The sequence below is a fragment of the Geotrypetes seraphini genome, chromosome 5 (genome assembly GCF_902459505.1).
Source record: "Geotrypetes seraphini chromosome 5, aGeoSer1.1, whole genome shotgun sequence".
Taxonomy (NCBI): domain Eukaryota; kingdom Metazoa; phylum Chordata; class Amphibia; order Gymnophiona; family Dermophiidae; genus Geotrypetes; species Geotrypetes seraphini.
In genome coordinates this window covers 99,260,986-99,286,640 of record NC_047088.1, presented here as the reverse complement: position 1 = coordinate 99,286,640, position 25,655 = coordinate 99,260,986, and the positions used below count along the sequence as shown (strand labels likewise).

Genomic DNA, 25,655 nt, shown 5'->3' with positions numbered 1-25,655 from the left:
GCTGAAAGGCCATGGGGAAGACGGGGTGGGGGGGAAGGACACTGAAAGCATTTGTGGAAGACAGAAGGGGGAGAAGGATCTGACAGGACATGGGGAAGACGGGGGGGGGAGAAGGATGCTGAAAGGCCATGGGGAAGTCAGAGGGGGGAGAAGGATGCTGACAGGACATGGGGAAGATGGGGGGGGGGGGAGAAGGACGCTGAAAGGAAATGGGGAAGAGAGAGTGGGGAGAAGACGCTGGCAGGGAAGAAGACAGAGATGCCAGACTATGGGGGGAGCGGAGGGAAGATGGGTGCCAGACCAATTTGGAAGGGGGGAGAAAGGGAGAGGCACAGTAACAGAGCAAATGGAAGATGCAGAAGGAAGAGAGACAGTGGATGGAAGGAACTGAATGAGAACATGAGGAAAGCAGAAACCAGGCAACAAAGGTAGGAAAAGAATTCTATTTCTTTCTTTCTTTTTTTTTTGCTTCAGGATAAAGTAGTATATTATTTGTGTTGATAAAAATTTATAAACAAAAGAGGCTCTGGTAGAAACCCGTTTACAAAGTGTGTATTCTTCCCAATTAATATTTCCAAATTAATAAAGTCTTTTTGCTTATTTGTAAATGGGTTTCTACCAGAGCCTTTAATTCAGTAGCATAATTAAATGAAATAACTATTTCTGAAGTTTATAGGGACGGGCGGGGATGGAGGGGATTCCTCACGGGGACGGGTGGGGACGGAGGACATTCCTCGCGGGGACGGGTGGGGACGGAGGGATTCCTCACGGGAACGGGTGGGATTCCTCACGGGGACGGGTGAGACTTTGGCGGGGACGGGTGGGATTTCTGTCCCCGCGCAACTCTCTAGTCCGCAATTAAGATATGTGGCGCGGCGGGAGGCGAGTGTGCCGGTGTCTGCTTTGCAGCTCACCTGGCAACAGGGCCGGACTGGCCATTGGGAGGACCGGGCCGCGGCCCATCCTCCTGTGCTGGCTGCAGTCCTATGAGTGGATGTTTAGCCTGCCTGTCTTCCCCTTAGTATCCTATGAGCCAGGCAATGTGTGAGGGGGAAGTGGGGGGAGGAAGAGAAGCGTCACACTGAGTCTGTCACAGGAACTCAGTGAGGATGTGACTCCACATGTGACATCTGTAATCAGGAACAGTTCCTAGTGCTCCCATGCTAGAGAGGTGAGGATATGGGGGGAAGTTAATGTGTCTAATAATGTGCTCCTCTGTAAAAACCTCTGTATCTTCCATGGGGACATGCTAAATTTGAGGAAATAACAAAGCTGCTTATGATGATTGCATAGAGAAGTTCAGTAAGCTGAGAGGAGGGCTGGGCTCTCTGTGAACAACCAACACACTAATCCTCTGCGCTGTACCTTATGGAAAACTCAATATAGCAAAAAACAGTAAAGTGTATATGTGGCCCTTCACAGTGCTTTTGTAAACATCATAATAAAATAACAAAGGCTCCAATAATGAAAAATAAAAGTCCTTTTCCCATACACTCAGGTTGCACAAGTCCGGTTTTCACCCGGACAGTATATTTTTTGACCAAAACGGATGTCTACAATTAGTAAAATTCCCCAATCACATAATTTTTTATGGGGACGGATTTGTATACAGCACTTCATTAGATTTTTTTTATCATAGAAATTTTATCTTTTTGTAGACTTGAAGTCTTGAACAAAGAAAATGAGTACAGCAAAAAAAGCAAAAACAGATAGTGGAAGACCATTCCAAGAGGCCTGGACAGAGTACATATGGAGTGATTGAACGCAGTGGGAAAGCATTGTGTATTATGTGTAATGAAAGTGTTGTGTCTTGCACATCAAGTGTCAAACGTCACTTTGAGATCAACCATAACAGTGTTGCTGAACTTGGTTTAGCTCAAAGAAAAGAGTTCCTTGTAGGAAAATTAAAGAAATATCACTCCCAGTCTCTTAGTTTTAGCAACTATCTTTCAAAAACTAATCATCTTACAGTTGCCAGCTTTCAAATTTCACTGTGCATGGCAAAACATGGTGAGCCCCTCTCTGATGGAGATTTTATCAAAAAGGCAATTTTGGCTGGGAGTAATTCACTCTTCCATGATTTCCAAAACAAGGATTAAATTGTGCAGCCCTTCTACTCCATGTGCTTGGATGAAAGTACAGATATTACTAACCATGCAAGACTAGCGCTCATTTTGCGTTATGCTACTGGTGACATCATGAGAGAAGAGCTGGTAAAACTGCTGTCTTTGCCTGGAAGAACACAAGGGATAGATATCCACAATGCTGTGATGGAGGCTTTTTCATCACTAGACATAAGTCCAGAAAAAGTAGTTTCAGTTACTAGCGATGGAGCACCTAGCATGGTGGGGACAACATCAGGATTCATTCATTTCTTTGCTAAGGAAGCAAAACATCCACTGATTCAATTTCACTGCATAATACATCAAGAGGCTCTCTGCGCCAAAGAAAGCAGCAAAAAACTTGACGATGTCCTCAAAGATGTAACAAAAATGGTGAACTTCATCATGGCGCGTGCTCTTAATTTTCGACAATTTCAAGCCCTTCTTGATGAGGTTCAGGCACAATATAACACTTTACTGATGTACAATAATGTCCGGTGGCTGAGCAGAGGACGAGTGTTAGAGAGATTTGTGGCCTGCTTGGAAGAAGTTAGGCTATTTATGAACGAAAAGGGGGAAGACTATCCTCAACTCACCAACATGGCCTGGCTTACCAACCTCATGTTCTTTACAGATTTTACTAACCACTTTAATGTACTAAACAAAAAATTACAAGGCATGGGAAAAACAGCAGAAAGCATGTTTAGTGACATCAAAGCTTTTGAGAGAAAATTGCATGTTTTTGAAAAAGACCTTGAGAGTGGACAGCTAAAATATTTTCTCAACCTAAAAATACATTTGGATAATTCTACAACATTTGTGGACAGTCATAAAAAACACCAGGAAATCCACAAATCATATTCCACCATTGTAGCCGAAGCAAAGGAGAATTTTAGTAAAAGATTTTCTCAGTTCCGTAAGATGGAGACAACCCTTTCATTTATAACTTCCCCAGAAAAGTCCACATTTGAAGATCTTGATCTTTCCTGCTTACAGTGGTTGGATATTCAAAATTTGGAAATGGAGCTACTGGAATTTCAAGAAAGCTCTATCTGGAAAAGTAAATTCAATGACCTGCGTGCGGCTCTTGAACGTACTGAGTGTGAAAGGGTGACAAATGAAATCACTGCTAGCAGTTCTGAAAATGAAATCCTAAAAGCGTGGAATTCTCTGCCAGACAATTTTAAGTCCATGAAAGCACTTGGGATTGCTCTTCTTACTTTGTTTGGGTCATCCTATGCTTGTGAGCAGCTGTTTTCGGCTTTGAATCATATAAAATGTGATGCTAGAAACAGATTAACGGATGACATGAGTGCTGCATGTGTTGCTCTGAAATTAACGCACTATGAGCCAAGGATTGACAAGTTATCAGCATGCATGCAACAACAAAAATCACATTAATTTTTTTCAGAGCATGCCCAATGCATATGTTTACATGAAGCAGTGTTTTCAGTTTGCAGTTAAGACACTTTCTAAGTTATTTAAATATTATTTAAAGATGTTATTTAAAAAAGGGACTTTACATGGCCCTGTTGTATTCCAATCTGGAATTTCCAATAAAAACGGTTGGTTTAATTTTTTTTGAGTTCAAATATGTTAGCTCTTTTGTTTTCTTTACATTATATTATTAGGAATGTAATGATTTAACTATTTTCTAATTTGATTGTAAATTTTACAAAAAAACATGTATAGACTCTTTGGGAATGCACACCGAGTCTTAACACAGTTAAGTTTTAAGAAGTTTATCTTTTTTTTTCTCAGGATACATTTGACATGTTATGTGAATAATACATTTAAAATATATTGTGTAACTGAATCAAATTCTTCCTAAATTCATTAAATTGAATGAAATCATTAAAACATTATAAATTGCCAATAAATTGAAATGAAAACCAAAGGATTGTGAATCAAATTGATTCTCTGACAATACAAAGATTCCAACCTTTAAAAATGATGTTACATAGTTCAGGCAACTTTATAAAGAGTTTTTAGATACTAAAATCTTGTTATTAAGGTTTAATTGACGTGCTGGCACTTTGAGGAAATTCTTTGGTTTTGTGCGGCAGTTTGGGCACTCGGGCTCAAAAAGGTTAGCCATCACTGGCCTAGATGGTCCCCAGTGCCAGTTTGTCAGTGAGACATTGGGGAGGACCATCATCCCCCCCGGAGGGGGCTATTATATTTTTTTTAATGGGAAGACACATCCACATGTACAGTTTCATGCTATAGACCTTAGGTGCTACCTTATAAAATAGCACCCTAGAGCACATGCATGCCTAACTATCAATTATTGGTGACTAGGATGTGCATTAAGTGGCATGTGTGTCTACAGTAGTCTTGGTTAACCAGATCTCAGTTAACTGGAACTCTCACACAACTGACAAAAAAAAAAAAATCGCTGATGGAAAAAAATTAAAAAGTTCCCTGAAGCACCAGTGGCAGCATCCTGAGCTGCAAATCTTTCCTCCCTCCCTTAAGCCCCCATGTCCTGAAGCAACTACAAACCCCCTCCATCCCACACTGAAGCACCAGCATAGAAGCGATCCTGAGCCACAAAGTCCTCCTCCCTCCCTCAAGCCCTTTAGTAGCAGAAGCAGGCGGCGGTCCTGAGCTGCGAACTCCTCGCTCCCTTTCTCTCTCCCTTACCCAAAGCACAGCAGTCAGCAGGAGGCAGCCTCAAAACAGGCTGCTCATGGCCAGCCCCAGTAGGGCCTTTCCTCTGATGTAATGAAGTGATGCATCAGAGGAAAGGCCTTGCCAGGTCTGGCCGCAAGCAGCCTGTGCTTCCTGACCACTGCACTTCAGGTAAGGAAGAGAGAAGAGGGAGGGAACGATGGGGTTCATAGCTCAGGACCACCGCCAGCTTATGCCACTTTGGGGCTTGAAGGAGGATGAGATATTGAGTGCCAATATCAGAACAGATTAAGCCTACTGCTCAATTAAAGTAGGTGTTGATATTGGCGCCTAACTTTAAGTAGACTTTATAAAATCAGGGCCAAAATGTCTAAAATATCAAGTCTAAATGGGCACCTCTCTCTTTATGTTGTAAAATAGCAACATAAGCATTTATCTTATCCATTTTAGAAACATAAATGTTTATTTTTTCCTGAAGTACCGTAGTCACAGAGCCCGGCATCCTTTGCCAGTTTCACTTTCAGGTGGGCCTCAAACATATTTTACAGTAACAAAATAAAGTATAAAATGTCAAGTCTTCAAAGAATAAAAAGTACATTTTCTGAGTGGAATTGAAAGCACAGTAATAAATCCCTGAAGTGTTGCTTAATAGGAGCACTTTTCTAAAACTTAGAAGTCTTATTTGGCAGGTTTAAAACCTGTCATTGATTTGTTAGGAAATGGGGAATAAAGGTTTTTTTGGCCCCATCTAGTTCCACCCAAAACATGCCCAGACCACACACCCTTTCCATGTTCTTCAGTTTTAAAGATGTTATCCCAGCTTTAAGATGTTTACGCAAGATAAAATTTACATACTGGTTTATGCATGTCTAAAAACACAAATGAAGTTTCTAAGTACCAAATGAATTAAGGGGCCCTTTTACTAAGCTAAGTATTGTGTCACTTTCGCTAACTGCGCACTAAACGCTATTTATACTTTTGGAGGGTTTTTTTTTTTTTTAGGCGTGTCAGGGGTGAAAACCTGGCATGGATGCGTCATTTGCTAGCATGATGACCTTACTGCCACACTGACTGGTTCGAGCATCCATAATGCAGGAGCCCTTGTTAATGCTGACATTAGCATACAGCTATATAAAGGCCAAATTTAAGGCCTTGCTAGAAATAGGCTTAGTGTGTAGTAAAGTCCTGTGTAAAGACACACTACGTTCATTTCTTAATGCAGCTTAGTAAAAGGACTCCTAAGTCTTTTTTTCTTTGGGTGGCATCCTCTCCCCTGATGTGTCTCTTCAGCTGTTTCTGCTCATTTTCAAAGCAGATAGGTGTCTCAAAATATGTTCATCTGCCAAAAACATCCAAATAACAATTTTTGAAAGGTAGAATTTGGACATTCTACACTGTCATTCAACCAAATATAAAGAAGGACCGGAGAGGATCCAAATTTAGAACATCCGACAATCAAAGGTGAAGAAACATCCAAGTCAAAAAAGAAAGGCATCCTACATTAGATCTGTTTCAATCACATTCAGGGTGAAAAAAGGTGCCCTGATTGAGTAGCTGACCGCTGGAGGGATGAAGGCATGATCCCCCCTCCCCCCATTATCCCACAGAATTCCCACAATATCTGATGATGTCATGGAGCCTAGTCTTAGGAGAGAGAGGGACAGTAGCCAATAGGGCCTAGTGGCTACTGTCCCTCTCCCTCACTCCTAAGACTAGGCTCCATGACATCATCAGATATTGTGGGAATTCTGAGAACAGCAAGCAGGTCTAAAGGGTACAATGGACTGTAAACCAGGGGACCCAGATTCAAATCCAACTTCAACTCTTTTTTTAACCTTTAAATTGTTAATCCCCAGAACCAGAGATACATCTACTGTACCTAAATATTAGAATGTAAGTATTTTTAATATTTATAATTACATAAATTTTAACTGCTTTTAAGGATCTTCGGAAATAATGCAGTAGTCTTCAGTAATAGATTTTATGAAGCACTGCTAAATCGTCATTGATCCTTCAGCGAGTTAAATAACTAATTTTTTGTATTTTTTAAAGTTTTTTAAATGTTTTTGTGCTTTCACTCTTGAATAAATATGTGCTCAATAAATATTATTTAAACTGAATCACTTATCTTTTTATGACTTCAGCTGTTATATCACCTTTGTCGGCTGGGGGTAGATGCCGAAATGTTTCACTGTGCTGGCTATTTGAAGGCAATCCCTCATACGTGAGAAGGCGAAAACATGTATGGGGGATTGCCTTGAAAAAGCCAGCACAGCGAAACCTGTCGGCATCTACCCCCAGCCGACAAAGATGATATAACAGCTGAAGTCATAAAAAGATAAGTGATTCAGTTTAAATAATATTTATTGAGCACATATTTATTCAAGAGTGAAAGCACAAATGTTAAAAAAACCCTCACAAAAAATGAGTTAACTCACTAAAGGATCAATAACGATTTAGCAGTATTTCATAAAATCTATTACTGAAGACGACTGCACTATTTCCGAAGATCCATAAAACCATTTAAAATTTATGCTAGTATAATGTTAAAAATACATTGGATAGACTATACATTGAGGGTATATACGTATGTACCATTGCAATTTAAGCTTTGAAGGCCAAACAAGTGAGCTTGTTACCTAAATATCAGAAGATACCTGCAGGCCTGAGGCTATTCAGGTGGTGCAATTCAGGTACAATAAGTATTTCCCCGTCTCCAGAAGGCTCACCATTAAAAAAAAAAAAATAACACAGTTGCAGTGAAATATGAACCTAAGCACCCTGGATTAAACTCCAGTGCACTGACCACTAGACTGCCCATCTGCTCTGCAGGGCTGTCTGTGTGGCCATATTGGTACAAATGCTGCTAGACATCCTTGTCCCTGTTTTTTGGGCATTCATAATTTGGATGTTTTATTTTGGAAAATGTCTGTTTAATTTGGATGTTCTCATGTATTTTTGAACAGCAAACCCCAATGTTTTTCTTATTTGAAAATGGCTATGAAATGGATGGGGTTTTTTTTTAACTTTATGAGTAGGACATCCAAATTCTGACTTGGATGCCCTTTTGAAAATGCTCCTTCAGGTGTTGGCCCAAGTTGTTGATTAAAAATAGTACAATAGCACCTTGTAATGTAGGAACAATACTGAAGACACTAATCTTTGCAACTGCTCATTTTGGAAGGGGAAAAGGGAGCAGGTGAATGTAATGGAAATAATGTCTTTTGTAAGAGAGATGGTAGTTCTCTGAATTTTATGGTGAACTGGAGATCATAAGCAAACGGAAAGACGCGATAAAAAAAATGTACAACACAAATTTATTGGAGACATCGGAAACAACCAAAAAGGTTTTGTTTTAATAATAATTACAGCAAAATTACAACTCAAGGAGGCTCAAGAGTTTAGGAAACATCTGTTTTAACTATCATAAAACTCGAAACAAGACATTTTACAGCAACAAAATAAAGTATAAAATGTCTAGACTTCACAGAATAAGAGGTAGATTTTCTGAGTGGAATTGAAAGCACAGTAACAAAAATTAAAGAAAAAAAAGTAGTCCTCTCTGTTTCCCTTCCCCTAAAAACACACAAACACACATTCTAGTTCAGACACTCACATGTACCACAGTATAAATATGCAGAACTCAGCATGGAAGCTAAGAAACGGTTACAACATTGGAGAATAGGGCTATGAAATAAAAGTAACATTTCAGAAGCACTTTGGGGGGTGGGAGTGAGGATGTAGAAGAATTGTGTAGGCCTGGGATTTCCCTATTGATCCATTTGGGTCAGATCATTACAGGGAAATTGAGTGAAAAAAGAACAAATTATGAAAAATATGGGGTTGGTTTCCCACCTTCAATAATCCCCCCTGAATGGAAGCCCCCTAGTGAAGACAGAGGGGGACTGGAGGGAGTCCTAAGGTCAATGCTGGGTGTTTTGGCCTTCTTCCCTTCTCCCAGCTTGTATTTTGACAGCTACTTCCAAAGAGGACTACAAGCCCCATAGTGCACTAACAGGTCCTTTTGCTAAGCTGTGGCAAACAACGGCCTTTGTACATTCTAATGTGGGGTTTTCCTGCATGCTAAGGCCATTTTTTTTACTACAGTTATAAAAATGGCCTTTTTGTATGCGCTAATGTTGCCATTAAAAAATATTACCAGTATTCATGTGCTAACCAGTTAGCGCTTGGTAATGTAGCTGTGCTGATTAGTGCAAGAGCGTTCACTCTCTGCCCCTGACAAACACACCCTCAAAAATAATTAAAAATATTTTTTAGCATGCACTAATTTGGCAACTACCACAGGATGCCTGTGCACGTCCAGCAGTATGCCATTTTAAACTGCACCTAATGCAAATTAGTAAAAGGGGCCCAAGAGAGGAAAGTTCAGAGAACCTCCAGGAACTGGGCTCACTGGTTCAGTGCTATAGCAATATAATGTCCCATAAGCACTTGGGTGGGGCAGAATCAGGGGCCATTTCAATGAGCTTAGGATTCCCAAAGTAAATTGTACCACTCCTACTATGAATAAGACTCAGGGTAAGGTCTCCAAATAGAGTTACTAATGTTCATAATTAATCTAACAGCAGTGGCTGGTGAATAAGGAAAAAGCAATTGCACTAATAAGCAATTACAAGAACTGACTAAGGGGCCTTTTACTAAACTTAGCACATGCTAAATGCTAAGAAGTTCATAGGTATAAAATGGGCTTCTTAACCATCTGGGCCCAGATTCTCAAAACAGCATCTTTCAGAAGGTGCCGGTAGGCACCCAAATGGTGTCTGTTAATGATGGAGGTACTATAAATGACTACACCATTAAAAAAAAAACAATTAATAAAAAAAACATGGTGCCCGAGGCACCTACAAAAAAGGTGCCAAAATCGTGTCTACACAGATGATTACTGGTGCAGAATGTCAACAGAGCTGTGGTTATGGGCAGGGTTGACATTCAGCGCTGCTAAGCGTGATTTTATATTGAAGACAGGCACTGTAAATGTAGGCATGTAAAACCCTGGCATACATTTCTGGCGCCTATCTTCGACGCAGACCGCGAGTCTCAAAACGGCACCATAGTTTGAATGACGTGTGACCGTTGACGGCTTTTCAGGCACCGGCACCATTTTGAAAATTCAGGCCTTAGTACTTGTTAATTCTGTTAGTATGCATTAAAGTTTAGTAACAGGGCCCCTAAAAGAGAACTGTGTAATTATACATTGGACACATACTTCAAACTCCAATCTGACTGAGAGAAAAGGACCTCAGCACATATCCAATAGCACTCAGGCTTAGCGATGGAAGAAATTGCAAGTTAACTTATGGCACTACATTTCTAAGATAAGAGATAGGAGGTTCTAACAACATATATTTCTATAGAAAGGAAAGCAACTGCTTTTGAACTCTATGAATTATAACTGGGAGCTTCTTTTTCTAAAATATTTCTTTGAAACAATGATTGAGATTTAACCTGCTAAGCTTGAGAGCTAAGGGTAGGTGCTAAGGTCCTTTTTCTCCCAGTAAGATGGAATTTGTAGTATTGGTCAATCAAATAATTACAGTTCTCTTTTAGTCAATTCTGGTGAGCAGTTATTAGTGTGTTAATTTTGAACATATCATGACAGAAATGAATCTCATCTCTGTGTCAGGGTACATTGGACATAACCGGAAGCTCTCAGATCTGCTGTGCCAAAGAGATCCTCCTCCTGGACTTCACAGAGTGTAAAATGCACAGAAACATATCAAAATGCACTTGCAAGTTCTTTTTAATCAGGCTGATGCCAAGTAATAAAACTGGGACAATTTGTGTCTTCTTTTTTTTTTTTTTAACTCTGACTGTGGTATATCAGAGCTGTTTGGGCTCTTCTGGCCATTCTGATTTCCAGATTATTCCCAGTGAGTATGTACAAGATCCATTTGTGTATGGTGGGTTTAGAGCTAAAGTAATATATATCTCATGCATATCCATTAGGAAGAATAGGAAAACCAACTGTGGAGTGAGATTTTGAGGCCTGACTTCAGCCCCACTGTCTCTAGAACATAAATCTGTTTTGATCTCATCTCTTATTCTGCTTCTCCTATAAGAAAGTGCACTATTAGTGCTATAAATGGTTGCTCTGTTGTAACACAAGGACCTCCTTTACACACTGTTAGAAGAGACACTGTCCTCTTTACCAAAGTTTACTCTGTTGCAACACTGCCTGGTATAATTCTATCTCATTTTAGGCATAGTACTCTCTCTCCACAGCATTTCTTTTGCTATGATTACAACCCCATTAGAAGGATATCGCCCTTCAGTATTTAAGCCTCTTCTAAAAAAAAAAAAAAGAGACTAATGCACTTCCCTCACCTCCTCCCTAACCCCCAAAAATCTTGCTATCAGCTTTAAGGCTTGGACTCTTCCAGCTCACTGACATACTGCACAATTCTGTCACTTGCAGGAGAGGAAGCATATTGAGATTCTGCGACAAGCAAAGCATTTGTTAAGGTAATTGAAGGCTAAAATTCAAACAAACACACGTGCACCTGAGCTGTGATGACTCCAGAGTAGAGAATGACACGGGAACAAATTTTTCCCCGTCCCAGCAGGAGCTCATTTTCTCATCCCGGCAAGTTCTTTTCCTGCCCCATTCCTGCAAACTGTCCCTGATCCATTCCTGCAAGCTCTGTCCTCATCTGCACAAGCCTCAAACACTTTAACATCATAAGTGCTCAAGGCTTGTGCAGTTAAGGCAGAGCTTACAGGAATGGAGCAGGGGCAGTGATAAAACTCGCAGGGACAGGATGTGGAAAAATTTGTCCCCGTGTCATTCTCTACTCCAGAGAGTGTAGAAATAAACTGTTATGTCCTCCTCTATTTCCATTCCTGCCTCCTTAAAAGCAGCATTTGAAAAAGAACATGAAAAGCACCACAAGGAGGAGGTGGTGGGGCAGAGGAGTGGAGTGGAATAGGGGTGTCAAACGATAGCCTAGGTGCCAATACTCCAGGACTGTGTAGACAGGTGGAGTGTTCTGGTAGTATTTGCTATTATTCAGTTACAGAGACTGTACTGAGTGTTCAAGCAAGACTTCTCATCAGTATAAAGACAAAGAGAAGCTCTACAAAGTAGTAGCACATTTATTTAAAAAAAAAAAAAAACCCTCAAAAAAAACCTCCCCAAAAAGTGGACCCACTTTGCACAGCAGGAGTTTCTGGGAGGGGTCGATGAATACTTGCAGTGGACTTACATGCCACATAATGATCACTTCATGACCCCTAGTATGCTGCCACAGGCAAGACTTAGTTATTTACAGTGGATCTGCTTTACAACACACATGCCCAAAAACATAAACAGGGACTGTGGAGTATTTGCATATCCCACCTGCAAAGGAGGAAAGGGTAAAAGACACTGCAGGCAAGAAAAGAGGAAAAAAAACAAAGACAATTGGAACTGCCAGAGCAGAGTTAAGAACACAAACTCTAAAACATTTAAAAAAAAAAAATTACCAAGCACATTCAGTGTAAGGGCTTAATTAATCAGCAGACAATATGAAGGACCTCTAATGTTGCCACTGAGATTCTGGCTCTGTGCCAAGACTGCACTGAATTCCCTTCAACTCCCTCTGCTGAAATCCTTCCATTTTTCCAGGTTTTAGGAAATTTTTCCCTCGTTTTCTTCGTTTTGTGGGTTTGTTTTGGCTCATGCATAAGCAACTTTCATCTTTCTTCTTTCTTGGATACCTTGGAGGAATGCCAAGCGGTGGATCTGTGCATATTACAGAAAAACAGGGATACAAATCAGGAAGAAGGAAAATACTCAATGGTACTCACTCCTATTGACAGGCAGCAGATTTAGCAAAGGGTGGTAAAATTTGATAACCAATGCCCGAGCGTGGTGCTAGGAGGCTATTTCCCACATAGTCAATAACACAGAAGGATTCTCAATCCCTGCAGTCCCAGCCGCTCCCAGCAGACGGCAGGGAAAGGAATAGCACTGGCTTTGGGGGTTCTACCCACCGAATGAAAGTTTTGAAGGCTGCAGATTGTGGGTTGATGCAGAGTGGTGCTTGTTTCCCCTGTTGATGATCAGTTATAAAATGATGCACTAGTTCTGGAAGACAAGAAAGCAAAAATAATCATTTTTTTCTGCACAATGCTGGAGGGGGGGGGGTACAGCAGCTGCATACACTGAAAACAAAAGCAGAACGCAGCAAACAAAACTCACTTTTAGTCAAGTCGCTGTGCTGACTCCCACTTTTTTTTTTTTTTTTTTAAATTACTTGAGTCCGCCTTTGATAGATGGAAGAACACTTAAGCAGCTCATCTCATGCCACTCAGCTGAAATGACATAGCTGTTATTGTGCAATTTCAGCCCAGTACAGGATGAGGTATTCTCCTAGGACAAGCAGGATGAGTCAGCCACATATGGGTGTTGTCCCAACAGCTCCCAATTTGCGGATAAGCTCGCCAATAGCTCAGAGAGATTTTTTTTTTTCTCTGAGCACGTGCAGTGCCCGGGCCCCACTGGGCATGCCCGAGCCCTACCCATTTCCCCCATGCTTCCCCCTAATCCCCAGTCTTTAGTTTCCGCCCATTCCCATCGGTCGGATTTTTTCCACATCTCTCCACCACCACTTTTTCTACAATCAAAACTTTTTCTACTTAACCATCTTGAAGATGCCAGAAACATCAAAGAAATGTCCGGGATGCAGGAAAAGGATGAGTACACTGGATCCTCACGATCTGTGCGTTCACTGCTTGGGCCAAGCGCATGAGGAACAGTGTTGCTTGCACTGTGTCCGCCTGACTCCATGGGCACGCAAGCTAAGGAAGAGGGCACTAAGAGACTTTTTGAAGAGAAGTGAGGCCCGAGAATCTTCCTCCAGCAGCCATCCTCAACGGAGTGCAGCAGCGGGGGATCCACAAACTACTCCGGTAAGGAGCCTCCAGGACGCCCTGGCTCAGCTAATCCCCCCGCCTGCAACCGGTCCGGCAGAGAAATCTCTCCCGGAGCTCCTGCATACTGCCGCTTACAGCCAGCCCCTGCAGGCAGCCCAATGGAGTTCGCCCTCCGGCCCCCCCTCCTGAAATCATCCGGAGCACCATCGGCTTCTGCCCAAATGGGCACATCGCTTGGGGCGCCACCCGGTCTCGCACTTACCCTCAAGTGTGGACTGGAAGCGACGCCATCTCCCTGCTCCTCCACAAGCCAATCCAGCGTGAAGCCACGCCCCCCAGCAACGAGGGAGCAGCGAATGGAAAGGGAGCCCGGGGAGAAACCAGCCTGCACGCAGCCCACACCTCCCACCAACGGAGGAGCAGCCAGCTACCGGCCTAATACGCCTCCCAGCAACGGAGGAGCCAATCCCCGATCAGCAATGCCTCCCAGCAACGGAGGATCGCCGCCCAGGACTTCCCCTCCGGCACAACCAGCCAACCATCAGCCAGACCTGCCTCTCCGAAGAGAGAACTCATCGGGGAATCCCTCCTCCCGTCATCGCTGACATCAGCGGGCTGGGAAATAGCCAGGGCATGCCTCCCCGATTATCTCAGGATGCCGGCTCGGCTACAAGCAGCCAGAAAACGTGGCACGAGGCACGCTGCAGGGCTGAAAATTGGCACTCCCCCCACTGGCACAATCAGCATCGGGATGCTTCCTGATCTCCCCGGGGGGGGGAGTCCTACTGCCGCCACCACTATCATCACAGCCGCAGCAGGGGTGACAGAAGGCACAATCACCACTCCCCTGCAGGACACAGACCCAGAGGGAGAGGCAGCAGGTGACCATACAGCACACCATCTCCCTCCAGCCCTTCTGCATCCTCACCACCGACCAAGCGACGCAAGGACTGCTCGGAGGGAATGCCCCACCCGGAGCGTCAGATGACCCGCCAGGGGGTTGACCATCAACAACTGGTCCAGCTCCTGACCCAGCTTCTCGCTCAGCAGGGGACCCCCCAGACACCGCAGCAGCCCAGCACCCAGATGAGCAGCGCCCAAGCTCTACAAGGTAACAGAGCCACTGACATTGACATGGGGGACGAATCTAACGACAGCTTCCTGAACGCCTACAACTCGGACCGATCCCCTGCGCCATCTCAAACACAGACGACAATGAAGCCCCCTGCACAAGAACCCAAGGACCTAGCCTATCCCAAGTTCATCCAAAAACTCGCTGCCCTCCTTGGGATCCATGTGGGGGGACCACCAGAACCCATGCCAGAGGATGACGGCCTCCTGCAATCTCTGGACTATCCCATACAGCCAGTAGCGATCCCGGTTCACAAGAACCTCCTCGACTGCAGAGACAAGATTTGGCGGACCCCCTCCTCAGGGCTTCCCACATCTAGGAGCCTAAGCGCGAAGTACCAGGTCCTCCCGGTCCCGGGGTTTGACAGATCGCAGCTGCCACACAACTCCATCGTGGTAGCCTCAGCACTCAAGAGACACAAGATAGCGCGATCGTCCTCTAACGCTCTGCCTGGGAAGGACCTGAAAACCCTGGATTCCATGGGGAAAAAGACCTTCGAGGGCGTGATGCTTAACGCACGGATCGCCGCGCACCAGCTCCAGATGATGCTGTACCAGGAGGCCATACAAAAAAAGATAAAACAGGCTCTACAGCTCGCCTCCAAGCCGGTGCAGGACTCTCTCTCATCCCTCCTCCATGACCAAGGGGAATGCAACAAGCACCTCTTCAAGGCGGTTTTTGACGTCTTCGAGACATCCAGCCGCATTGGGGGAACAGCCATCCTAGCCCAGCGCTTGGCCTGGATCTGTGCATCAGCGCTTCGCGAGGACCTCCACGAACCCCTGGCGGATGCTCTATGCACAGGAGAACACCTGTTTGGCGATAAGGTCAAAGAGACAGTCGACGGCATTAAAGACCACTGCACCACCCTTCAAACCCTCGCTTCTGACGGCCTAGAACGTTGGGCTCTTCACGAAGACAGCAGAGGAATTGCAAGCCCTTCACTGCCAACAGAAGCTACTTTGCAACACCATGCTGGCAGCAGTCCGGGAACCTACGCACCCAGCCATATAGCAACTCCTACGTGAACAAGCGTCGCCCAAGGGACAGGGGCAATCAAAGGCAGACTGCCCCCCAAAGCAAAAGCAGAACCATTGACTACTCCCCGAACCAGTAGGGGCCGGTGGGGGGCAGGATCAGATTGTTTGTGAGTGCCTGGTCTAGAATCACCACCGACCAGTGGGTTCTCAACATCATCAAACGGGGATACCGCATACGGTTCGACTCCCGCCCTCCAGAGAAACCACCGCAGCGGGCTGGGCACCCAACTGCAGACGATCCTGTTCTCCTGCAACAAGCAGAGGACCTGCTTCAGGCAGAAGCAATAGAGGCGGTGCCACCAGAGGAGATCAACAAGGGGTTTTACTCCAGGTATTTTCTCGTGCCAAAGAAGGACAAGGGCAAACGCCCAAACCTGGACCTCCGCCACCTCAACAAGTGCATACACAAAGATCGCTTCCGGATGCACTCCTTGGGCACAATCCTGCCCCTGATACAGCCCAACGACTGGCTAGCCTCGCTGGACCTACAGGACGCCTACACTCATGTGCTTATCCATCCAGCTCACAGGAAGTATCTTCGCTTCACGATCAAAGAGAGACACTTCCAGTACAAAGCCCTATCCTTTGGACTCTCGACAGCCCCAAGAGTGTTCACAAAGTGCATGGCCGTGGCAGCGGCATATCTTCGCCTGCAGGGAATATGCGTCCTTCCCTATCTCGACGACTGACTGATAGTGGCCCGCTCACCAGGGGAGGTCCAGGAAGCCCTGACAATCACCATAACCCTCCTCCAAGAACTGGGGTTCCTTCATCAACTACAAAAAATCCCACCTGATACCCACACAAAGGATATCATTCATCGGGGCAGTCATCGATACCACACAGACCAAGGCCTTTCTACCGGACTGCCGGATCGACGCCATGACATCCCTGGCCCAGCACTGCCAGCAGCTCATCGTCAGCACGTTCCCTCTTGGGCCACATGGCGGCCGAGGTCTTTGTTATCCAACACACCACACATGAGACCCCTGCAATGGCACCTCAGACGTCACTGGAACCAGCATACCCAACCACTGACCACCCAGATACCCATTCGCCGAACCATACACAAGACGCTTCACTGGTGGATGTCCCGAGAAAATCTAGCAAAGAAGAAACCATTCAGACCACCACCCCACCAGCTTGTGGTCACCATGGATGCCTCCAAACATGGATGGGGGCACACCTTCTCCATCTTCGCACAGGAGACACATGGTCTGCCCAGGTGTCCTCACTCCATATCAACCTACTGGAGCTCAGGGCCATAGGGAACGCCCTCGAAACCTTTAAACAATGGGTGACAGGCAGGACAGTTCTCATCCAGACAGACAACCAGGTGGCCATGTACTACATCAACAAGCAGGGGGGGACAGGGTCAGCCTTGCTCTGCAAGGAAGCTTGCCGCATATGGGAGTTTGCCAACGCCATTCAATGCCCCATCCAGGCAACTTACCTCCCGGGGTAGCAGAACGTCCTAGCCGACAGCCTCAGCCGCCAGTTGGACCCCTACGAGTGGTCTCTCAACCCAGCGGTGACGAAGAAGATCTTCAGCACCTGGGGTACACCGAGCATCGACCTGTTTGCGACAGAACTGAACTCAAAATGCATGACCTTCTGCTCAAAGAGACCGACCCATCGATGTCTCAGTCCCAATGGCCTGTCCCTGAGTTGGAACCACGGACTCTTATACGCCTATCCGCCAACACCTCTCATACCCAAAGTCCTGCAGAAGATCCTCCAGGACAGAGCAACGGTGATCATGATTGCCTGTTCTAGCCCCGGCAACCATGGTTCCCGTTCCTGCAACAGATAGCAGTTCACCCACCTCTCCACCTCCCGATCAGTGCAGATCTCATAACACAACACGGGAGCGCTACCCTCCACCACAACCTGCGCTCCCTAGCCCTGACCGCATGGACGTTGAGAGGATGAACCTACCACAGGACGTGGAGCACATTCTCATGACAGCCAGAAGACTTTCAACCAGAAAATGCTATGGATTGAAATGGAGAAGGTTCCGCTACTGGTGCGCGAACACGCAGCGAGACCCTTACAACTGCCCCATACCAGACATCCTGCAGTACCTACTGAGCCTATCTCAGATGGGCCTAAAACCTACTTCCATCAAGGTCCACCTAAGTGCGATCGCGGCGTACCACATTGGCTTTGACAACTCACCGGGGTCGAGACCCGGTATTCGCAAAATTCATGAAGGGACTGTCCAATCTGCACCCACCGGTCAGACCACCACCGCCCGGATGGGACCTGAACTTGGTGCTGCATCAGCTCACCCTCGATCCCTTTGAACCCTTGGGGGAGGCAGACCCCAGATTCCTTGCTTGGAAAACCCTCTTCCTGACCTCCATCGCATCGGCCAGACATTTCAGCGAGATCCAGGCCCTGGTCCATCACCCCCGCTACACACTTCTCCATGAAGACAGAGTGGTGCTCAGAACCCATCCCCAATTCTTGATGAAGGTGGCGTCAGCGTTCCACATCAACCAGTCTATCATCCTCCCTGCACTCTACATTCCCTCACAGGGGGGCTCGCAGCCACCTCAGCGACACCCCTTGGACTGTGTGCGGACCCTGACCATCTACATCAACAGGACACAACAGACCAGAAAAGCCTTACAACTGTTCGTCTCCTACGACCATAACAGACCAGGACGGCCGGTCACCAAACGCACGCTCTCGCGATGGATATCCCAGTGCATCTCCTTCACCTACAGAAGAGCGCAGCGTGAACCACCAGTGGGAGCCCATGCCCACCAGCTCAGAGCCGTAGCCACCACTCTGGCTCATCTACACCATACACCAATAGAGGACATCTGCAATGCAGCCACTTGGTCCTCCTTGCACACCTTTACCAAGCACTACTGCCTCAACATAGCATTCCACGCCCCAAATGCATTCGGCCAAACAGTCTTGCAAGCGGCCCTTCCCTCCCAGGAGGGACACCAACCACTATCAAAGCCTTGATAAGCACTGATCAAGTAGGGGGGCATAGATACTGAGTAAGTTGGCCTGCCAGTACTACATGTCTAGGCTGAAGGTTCAATATGCAAGTACTAATTGTCACATGCAATTCCGAATTGTTACTGTTGACCAGTTGGTTTTCTCACTGTTCTTTGACTGTTATTGACCAGTTGCACTGTTCTGCGAGTATTATTGCCCAGTTAACACAGCACTTTATTAAAAAACCTTGTTTGCACAACTGAGCCTGCTTTGCCTGATTACCCTGCCCGGCTCGGCCTCCACAGCCAGGCGAGGGATGCACATAGAGCTAAGGCGCAGGTCCATTCAGTACATCCCTCGGCTAGCGAGTCACCCATATGTGGCTGACTCATCCTGCTTGTCCTAGGAGAAAGTGTAGTTACTTACCTGTAACGTAGGTTCTCCGTGGACAGCAGGATAGCCACACAACCCACCCGCCTCCCCATATGGCCGACCTGGCCACACCTAGGAACATCCTGGGGATTAGGGGGAAGCAGGGGAGAAATGGGTAGGGCACGGGCATGCCCAGTGGGGCCCAGGCACTGCACGTGCTCAGAGAGAGAGAGAGAAAAAAATAAAAATCTCTCTGAGCTATTGGAGAGCTTATCCGCAAATTGGGAGCTGTTGGGACAACACCCATATGTGGCCGACTATCCTGCTGTCCACGGAGAACCTAAGTTACAGGTAAGTAACTACACTTTTCAGTGTTCTGCTGGAAGAAAGTTTGCAGGGGGTGACATGCCAACTTTAACTACAATGTTTTACCTCTCTCTTCCTTTTAAAAGCCTAAGGCTGGGGGAGGAGAAGCCCCTCCCCCACCATGAGCGGCCCTCAGCAAAAAATTCCAGACTACAATTCTGATCTTTGAACACTAGAGAATTGATGTGAAAAACAGAAAGGGGCTGATTCTACAAACAGCATCCTGATTGTAGGCGGCGGTAGGCGTCCTATTGCTATCTTACCAGCCAATTGGAACACTTAAAAAAAAAAAAAATGGATGCGGTGAACGACCTACAGAGACACATAGGGACGCTTATGGACACCCAAGGCTGATGTGGGCATGGTTTCCACTTGAAGTTGTCTTGGGCATCCGCAAGCATCCCTTTGAATCTCCATAGGTGCAAGACAGATGTCTTATATCAGTGGTTCTCAACCCTATCCTAGGGGACTCCAGCCAGTTGGGTTTTCAGGATATCCCTAATGAATATGCATGAGAGAGATTTGCATATAATGGAGGAGACAGGTATGCAAATATGTCTTATGCATATTCATTAGGGATATCTTGAAAACCCAATTGGCTGGGGGTCCCCCAGGACAGGGTTGAGAACCAATGCCTTAAATGTAGGCCTGTAAAATGCTGGCTTACATTTAAGGTGTCAGTTAGGAAAACAAAGACTAGATTCTATAAAGGACGCTGATGAATGATTGAAATGCAATTGGTGGCCACTTCTTAGGTGGCTTTCGAGATTAGCGCACTTTAGAAAATCAGGCCCAAACTGTACAAGCTATCTCAACTACAGCTCTGACCTCATTCTCCCCAGCCTCTACAATTTTCCTTTCTTGAGGTGTACTCACCTTTGACCTGCCATACAGAGACCAGGTTCTTCTCATAGGAATCGTCAAACTTAGGGCCGGCACTGGGCTCAAACTCAGCAGTGTAGACACGACCAGCAGCCACAGAGAAGCAGCAGGTGCACATGCAGGTGTGGTAGCGCAATCGCCCTTCATCCAGATATGGGTGAGTCAGTGCATCCTTTGCCGAAATCCGCTTCAGCTGCAGCAGCCCACCAAAAATTCCAGAATTAAAATCATATTTCACATTTATAAATAGATGTATACAGACCATTCAGAATATGGTAACCAGATTAATCTTTTATGCGCAGAAATATAATAGAGATATCCCATTCTTATTAATTTACATTGTTTAATAAAAGAGGCAAAGGTACAAGTGGCATACCAAGGGGGGGGGGGGAGATGGTCCACCCTGGGTGCAGACCAAGAGGAGGTGCTCCTGGGGTCAGCATCATGCTCCGGGAATTTCAATGCTCTGACAGTGTTGGGCCTTCCTTTCTGCTGGGTCCTGCCTTTGTGGAAGAAGGAAATAGGTGGGACCAACAGAAAGGAAAGCCCGATGCCGGCAGAGCATCGAGTTAAGGCTGCTGACAAAGAGAGGAACTCGCATGCCTCTGGGCCTGCCTTCTAAAGCAGCAGTGGTGCTGGCAGTGAACAGACTTCTTGTGGCCTGGCTGCCGGGGCTTTCTCTCTGCTGCATCACTGATGATATCACTGATGACGCAGAAAAGAAGGCCTGGCAGAGCAAACCTCAAACAGCCAATTTGGCGCTGCTTCACCACTGCCGTTGCACAAGGGGATGGGAGGGAGGGATGGAAACCTGTGGCACATGTGGGGAGAGATGAAGAATTGTTGGACATGGGCTGGAGAAGATGAAGGGAGATGCAACAAAGAGGTAGAAAAGGGTGAGAGGGAGAAATACTGCATATAGTGCATGGAGAAGAGAGAAGGAGAAATGTTGTACATGATAATGGAGGGGAGAGACAGATATAGACATATAGTAGACACTGGGAAAGAAACAGAAATGTTGGATATGTCAGTGGAACGGAAGGTACAGAGATAGAAGATGGATGGTAAGCACGGAGAAAGAAGAAAACACCAAATGGCAAACAGTGTAGGAGTTGTCGCAGCAGAGCAGCCCTAACTTGTCCAGAGTTAGCCATGTACTGGCATCAAACAGCAGTGGTACCTGGATAATTCAGCATGGTCAGTGTTTTACAGCAATGCTGATGGCAGACTTTAAATAACAGAAGTTAAAAAAAAGGTGTTTTTTAAAAAAATATATACACACAATGTCCTAGTCTGGGTGCATTGTGAGAGTTAACAGCAATAAACACATCTGAATACAGTCACATTAAGAGAATTAGGTATCGGAGAAACCAATTTGGACAAATGAATTTTGTGCTTTTCTTCTAATGACCATCAGGATGGTGGCCTGGCGGGATCATTAGGCGGAAGTCTATTCTATAAGAAAGATGTTAGGAGCACAAAAACAGGAGGTAGTCTGCTCAATATGTGGACAGTCCACCAGATCCAGGAAGAAAGATACTGAAAGAATAGATTAGGCATGAATTTCCAAATGAATCTGAGGATGGTGCAATATATGACTATGAACCAGCACAAGACACTTGATTAGAAAAGCGATGAGTGTGTATAAGCGTAGCTGAACGCTATAGAAATTAAAAAGGACATAACAACCAGGCAGACCAGAAAGGAAACTGTTTCAGTCGTCTATGTGTCAAGAATAAAACAAACAAACAAACCAGTTGTAAGTAAATTAATGAAAATGCTTTTAAAACAGAGAATAGTGATGTTTCTGGAATCCAGATAAAGGAAACTCAGAGAGGACCCTATTTAGAAATAAGATGATTGTTCTACTAAAGCAGACAATTTATCTGCTGGCAGTTCCCTCATCTCATCAACAGAGATGATGTGGGAGGTCCTCCATAGGTCCCATCCTGCCTCAGGCCACCAATTTCTGCCATCTTATGCTCTCTGATTTTATAAATGAATGTTACAAGAGGGAACAATGGTATAGTGTCCTCCCTGCCATATAAACATCTTCAGACAGCTGCAATTTTTTCTCAGGATATAAATGTTTGTGCACAGCTTGTCTTCATCCCAAACTGATTTGCACTGGCATGTGTACCTGTTGCAGACACACACTGCAGGCGTCAGAAAGCAGATAGTGCTGACTTAAAGATGTCAGAAATAGAAAAATTAGGTCTTACCTAATAATTTTCTTTCCTTTAGATAAGTGTCTCGCCAACTTTCCAAAGCTGCGGCACACTAAACTGGAGGCCGTGGCTCAAGTCATCTGGAAATGTGCAAAGGCTTTCCAGATGGAGCCCTGAGCCACCAGTGTGGTGGAGGGGGGGGGGGGGAGTGCTGGAAGAGAAGAAGCACAGAGAGGAAGCGAGGTGCCGACTGCCTACAGGATGTGCCTCTCGCTGCGAGAGGCATGTCCTGTAGGCAGTCAGCCGGCGCCAACGCCTCTCCTCCTCCGCGCTGTCTCGCTGCTCACCCTGAATCTTGCCCTGGCCCACAGTTTGCAATACACTGCATTAATCCTTCACACTATTTCAGAGCAGTGTGATAGTTCTGTTCATCGACCAGCAAATGGAGATAGAATTCACAAAGAAAGAGCTGCCTTATATACTGTAGGCCCTACCAAACCACAGCCCTTTAGTATTTTCATTCACATAGAATACCCGGGAAAGAGGATCCCAGTTATCATCCATGCCATACCTACAGCTGTACCCTAGTAGGCTAATTTTGCATACGTACACTGAATATTTAATGTCCTTATGTATCTCTCTTTTCCTCTGTCTTTTTTTTTTCTTATTTAAAGACCAACCCAGCAAGAACCATACCACCTCACCTCACCCACCAAAAGGCCGGTGAGCAAAGGATGAAATGGTCAACAAAAATGTACAGAAAGAGGAAGGGCTTCTGGAATAGTGTGAAGGATTAATGGAAAGAAAATTATCAGGTAACATCAAATTTCTCCTTCCATAGCGTCCTTCCCACTATTCCAGACCATAGGGGTGTTCAAAAGCAGACCTTAGCAAAGGAGGGCCTCTGGAGCCGTTGCCCGCAAAACCTCTGCTCTAAACCTAGTGTCTGAATGTGCCCTCACCTCCACCCAGTAATGTCAGACAAAGGATACACATATGAGCAGGTAGCTGCCTTGCAAATCTCCACCTGTGACAATAGTGCCGTTTCTGCCCACAACAACGCCACCCGCTTAGTTGAATGGGCCCGCAACTAGGCTGAAGTTGTTTCCCTGACAACAAATATGCTGAACCAATAGCCTTTTTCAACCAACACACTTCTGACTGCCCAAAAGAACGAACAACCAATCCGACTTCTGGAAATCATTGGTGACCTTCAAATATCTGGCGAGAGCTCGACGCTCATCTAGGAGGCCTTGGATCTTGAACTGGATCCCAAAATCTTCTCTCTGGAAGAAAGGATGGAACTGGCCATAGAAACACTCCTGCCTTGGTAAAGCACAAAAACTGATCCTGGCACGACAAGGCTTGCAGCTCTGAAATCCACTGAGCCGAAGAAATTGTCACCAAGAAAATTGTTTTCAATGTCAAATCTTGAGAGATGACCGCTGAAATGGCTCAAAGGGCAGCTGCTGCAATACCTGCAACCCAAACTGAGGTTCCATTCCGGGTACACTTGACGGAGAGATGGCCGAAGCCGGCCCACCCTCTGCAAAATCCTGACCACATCCCGGTGTGCCACAATGGAGAAATTTTGCACCTGACCTTGAAAGCAAATCAGCCAATGCCACTAACTGAAGGTTCAGGGTGCTGAGGGCTAGACCCTTATCCAGAACCACCCTGGAGGAATACCAGAATGAGAGCCACTGAAGCACTGTCTCAAAGGTACACCATACCCTGACATACGTGGCTGAAGTTGAGCGATTCCTGGCCTGTAAAAGTGAGGCGACTATGGAGGCATCATAGCCTTTGCATCTCAACTTTGACCTCCCAAGGGCTGCGCCGTAAGCCCAAAGGGAGACAAATCCTTTATCAACACTGGCCCCTGATAAAGCAATCCCCAACTGGGTGGAAGGGGTAACGGCTGCCCAGCCAGCAGCCAGATCAGGTCTGCATTCCAGGGCCTCCGAGACCAATCCAGAGCAACTAGGATGATTGGACAGGAATGAGAAGCCACCCTTCTGAGGATGTGACCCACCCTCAGTCATGGCAAAAACATATAAAACAGTACGTCGGCAAGCCAAGGCAAGAGAAGGGCATCCAGACCTAGACTGTCGGGTTCCTTCCATCGGTTGAAGAACGGGCCCACCTTGGAATTGAGCCTGGTCACTATCAAATTGTTGAGGACGACCCCAGCGAAGCACAATTAGCTGAAATGCTTCCTCTGAGAGCTCCCATTCTCCTGGATCCAGCGCATTGCGACTGAGAAAATCTGCCTGCACATTCAACACCCCTGCAATGTGAGCTGCCGACAGGAAGGAAGGTATTTCTCAACCCATGTCATGAGAAGGGTGGTCTCTTTGACAGCTGCTGACTGCAAGTTCTCCCTTGTTTGTTGACTTATGCCATTGCCCATAGTACTGTCTGAGAACATCCCATAATGGGGCCCTTTCCATAAATGGAGCAAACTCCCTCAGAGCCAAGCGAATTGCCTTGAGCTCCAAAAGATTTATGGGCCACTCCTAAAACCAGACACCCCTCCCCCCCGGGTCAGATGAGCTCCCCAACCGAGGAGGCTTGCATCCGTAGTTACCATTTCCCAATACTGGACTGGGAAGGGCACCCCCTTGGAGAAGTTGGCATCGGAAAGCTACCACCTCATGCTTTTCCTGGTCTCAGCAGACCACTGAAGGCAAACACTGTAATCCTGAGAAACTAAGGACCAACGGTTGAGAAGAGATTGGCTGAAGGGGGCACATATGAACCGACTCTATCGTCGCTGTCATGGAGCCTAATAGAAGGACATACATCCACTCTCTGGAATGGGGCATCTGCAGCAGCACCTGGGCCTGTAGACAGAACTTGTCTTGTCTTCAATTGGACAGAGATATTCTTTCCTGACTGCTGTCTAACAGGACCTTCGGATACTCGTCTCTGAGAAGGGACCAGCCTGCTCTTGTTGAAATTAATCAACTGGCCAAGGGACTGAAGGATAGAAAATGCAGAAGGGCTATGGTTGGGTAGGACCTACAGAAGGCAGTTCTTCGTTGTGAATTCTATATCCACCTGATCGATGGATAGAACTATCCCACTGGTCTGATAGTGGAAAGTATGCTATGGAAAATCATAA

The 25,655-nt window shown here is 45.8% G+C and overlaps 1 protein-coding gene across 1 annotated transcript in view; it reads right to left on the bottom strand.

Annotated features, from left to right (window-relative positions):
• Positions 1 to 11,875: 11,875 nt before the first annotated feature.
• LOC117361547 (serine/threonine-protein kinase NLK2-like) overlaps positions 11,876 to 25,655 on the bottom strand; it is a 41,203-nt gene continuing 27,423 nt past the window's right edge. The window contains exons 9-11 of the mRNA XM_033947019.1: positions 20,355 to 20,553; positions 12,729 to 12,822; positions 11,876 to 12,477 (exon numbers count right to left, since the gene is read on the bottom strand). Coding sequence (XP_033802910.1) covers positions 12,429 to 12,477; positions 12,729 to 12,822; positions 20,355 to 20,553 — 342 coding nt within the window. The 3' untranslated portion in view covers positions 11,876 to 12,428. The remainder of the gene's footprint in view (positions 12,478 to 12,728; positions 12,823 to 20,354; positions 20,554 to 25,655) is intronic.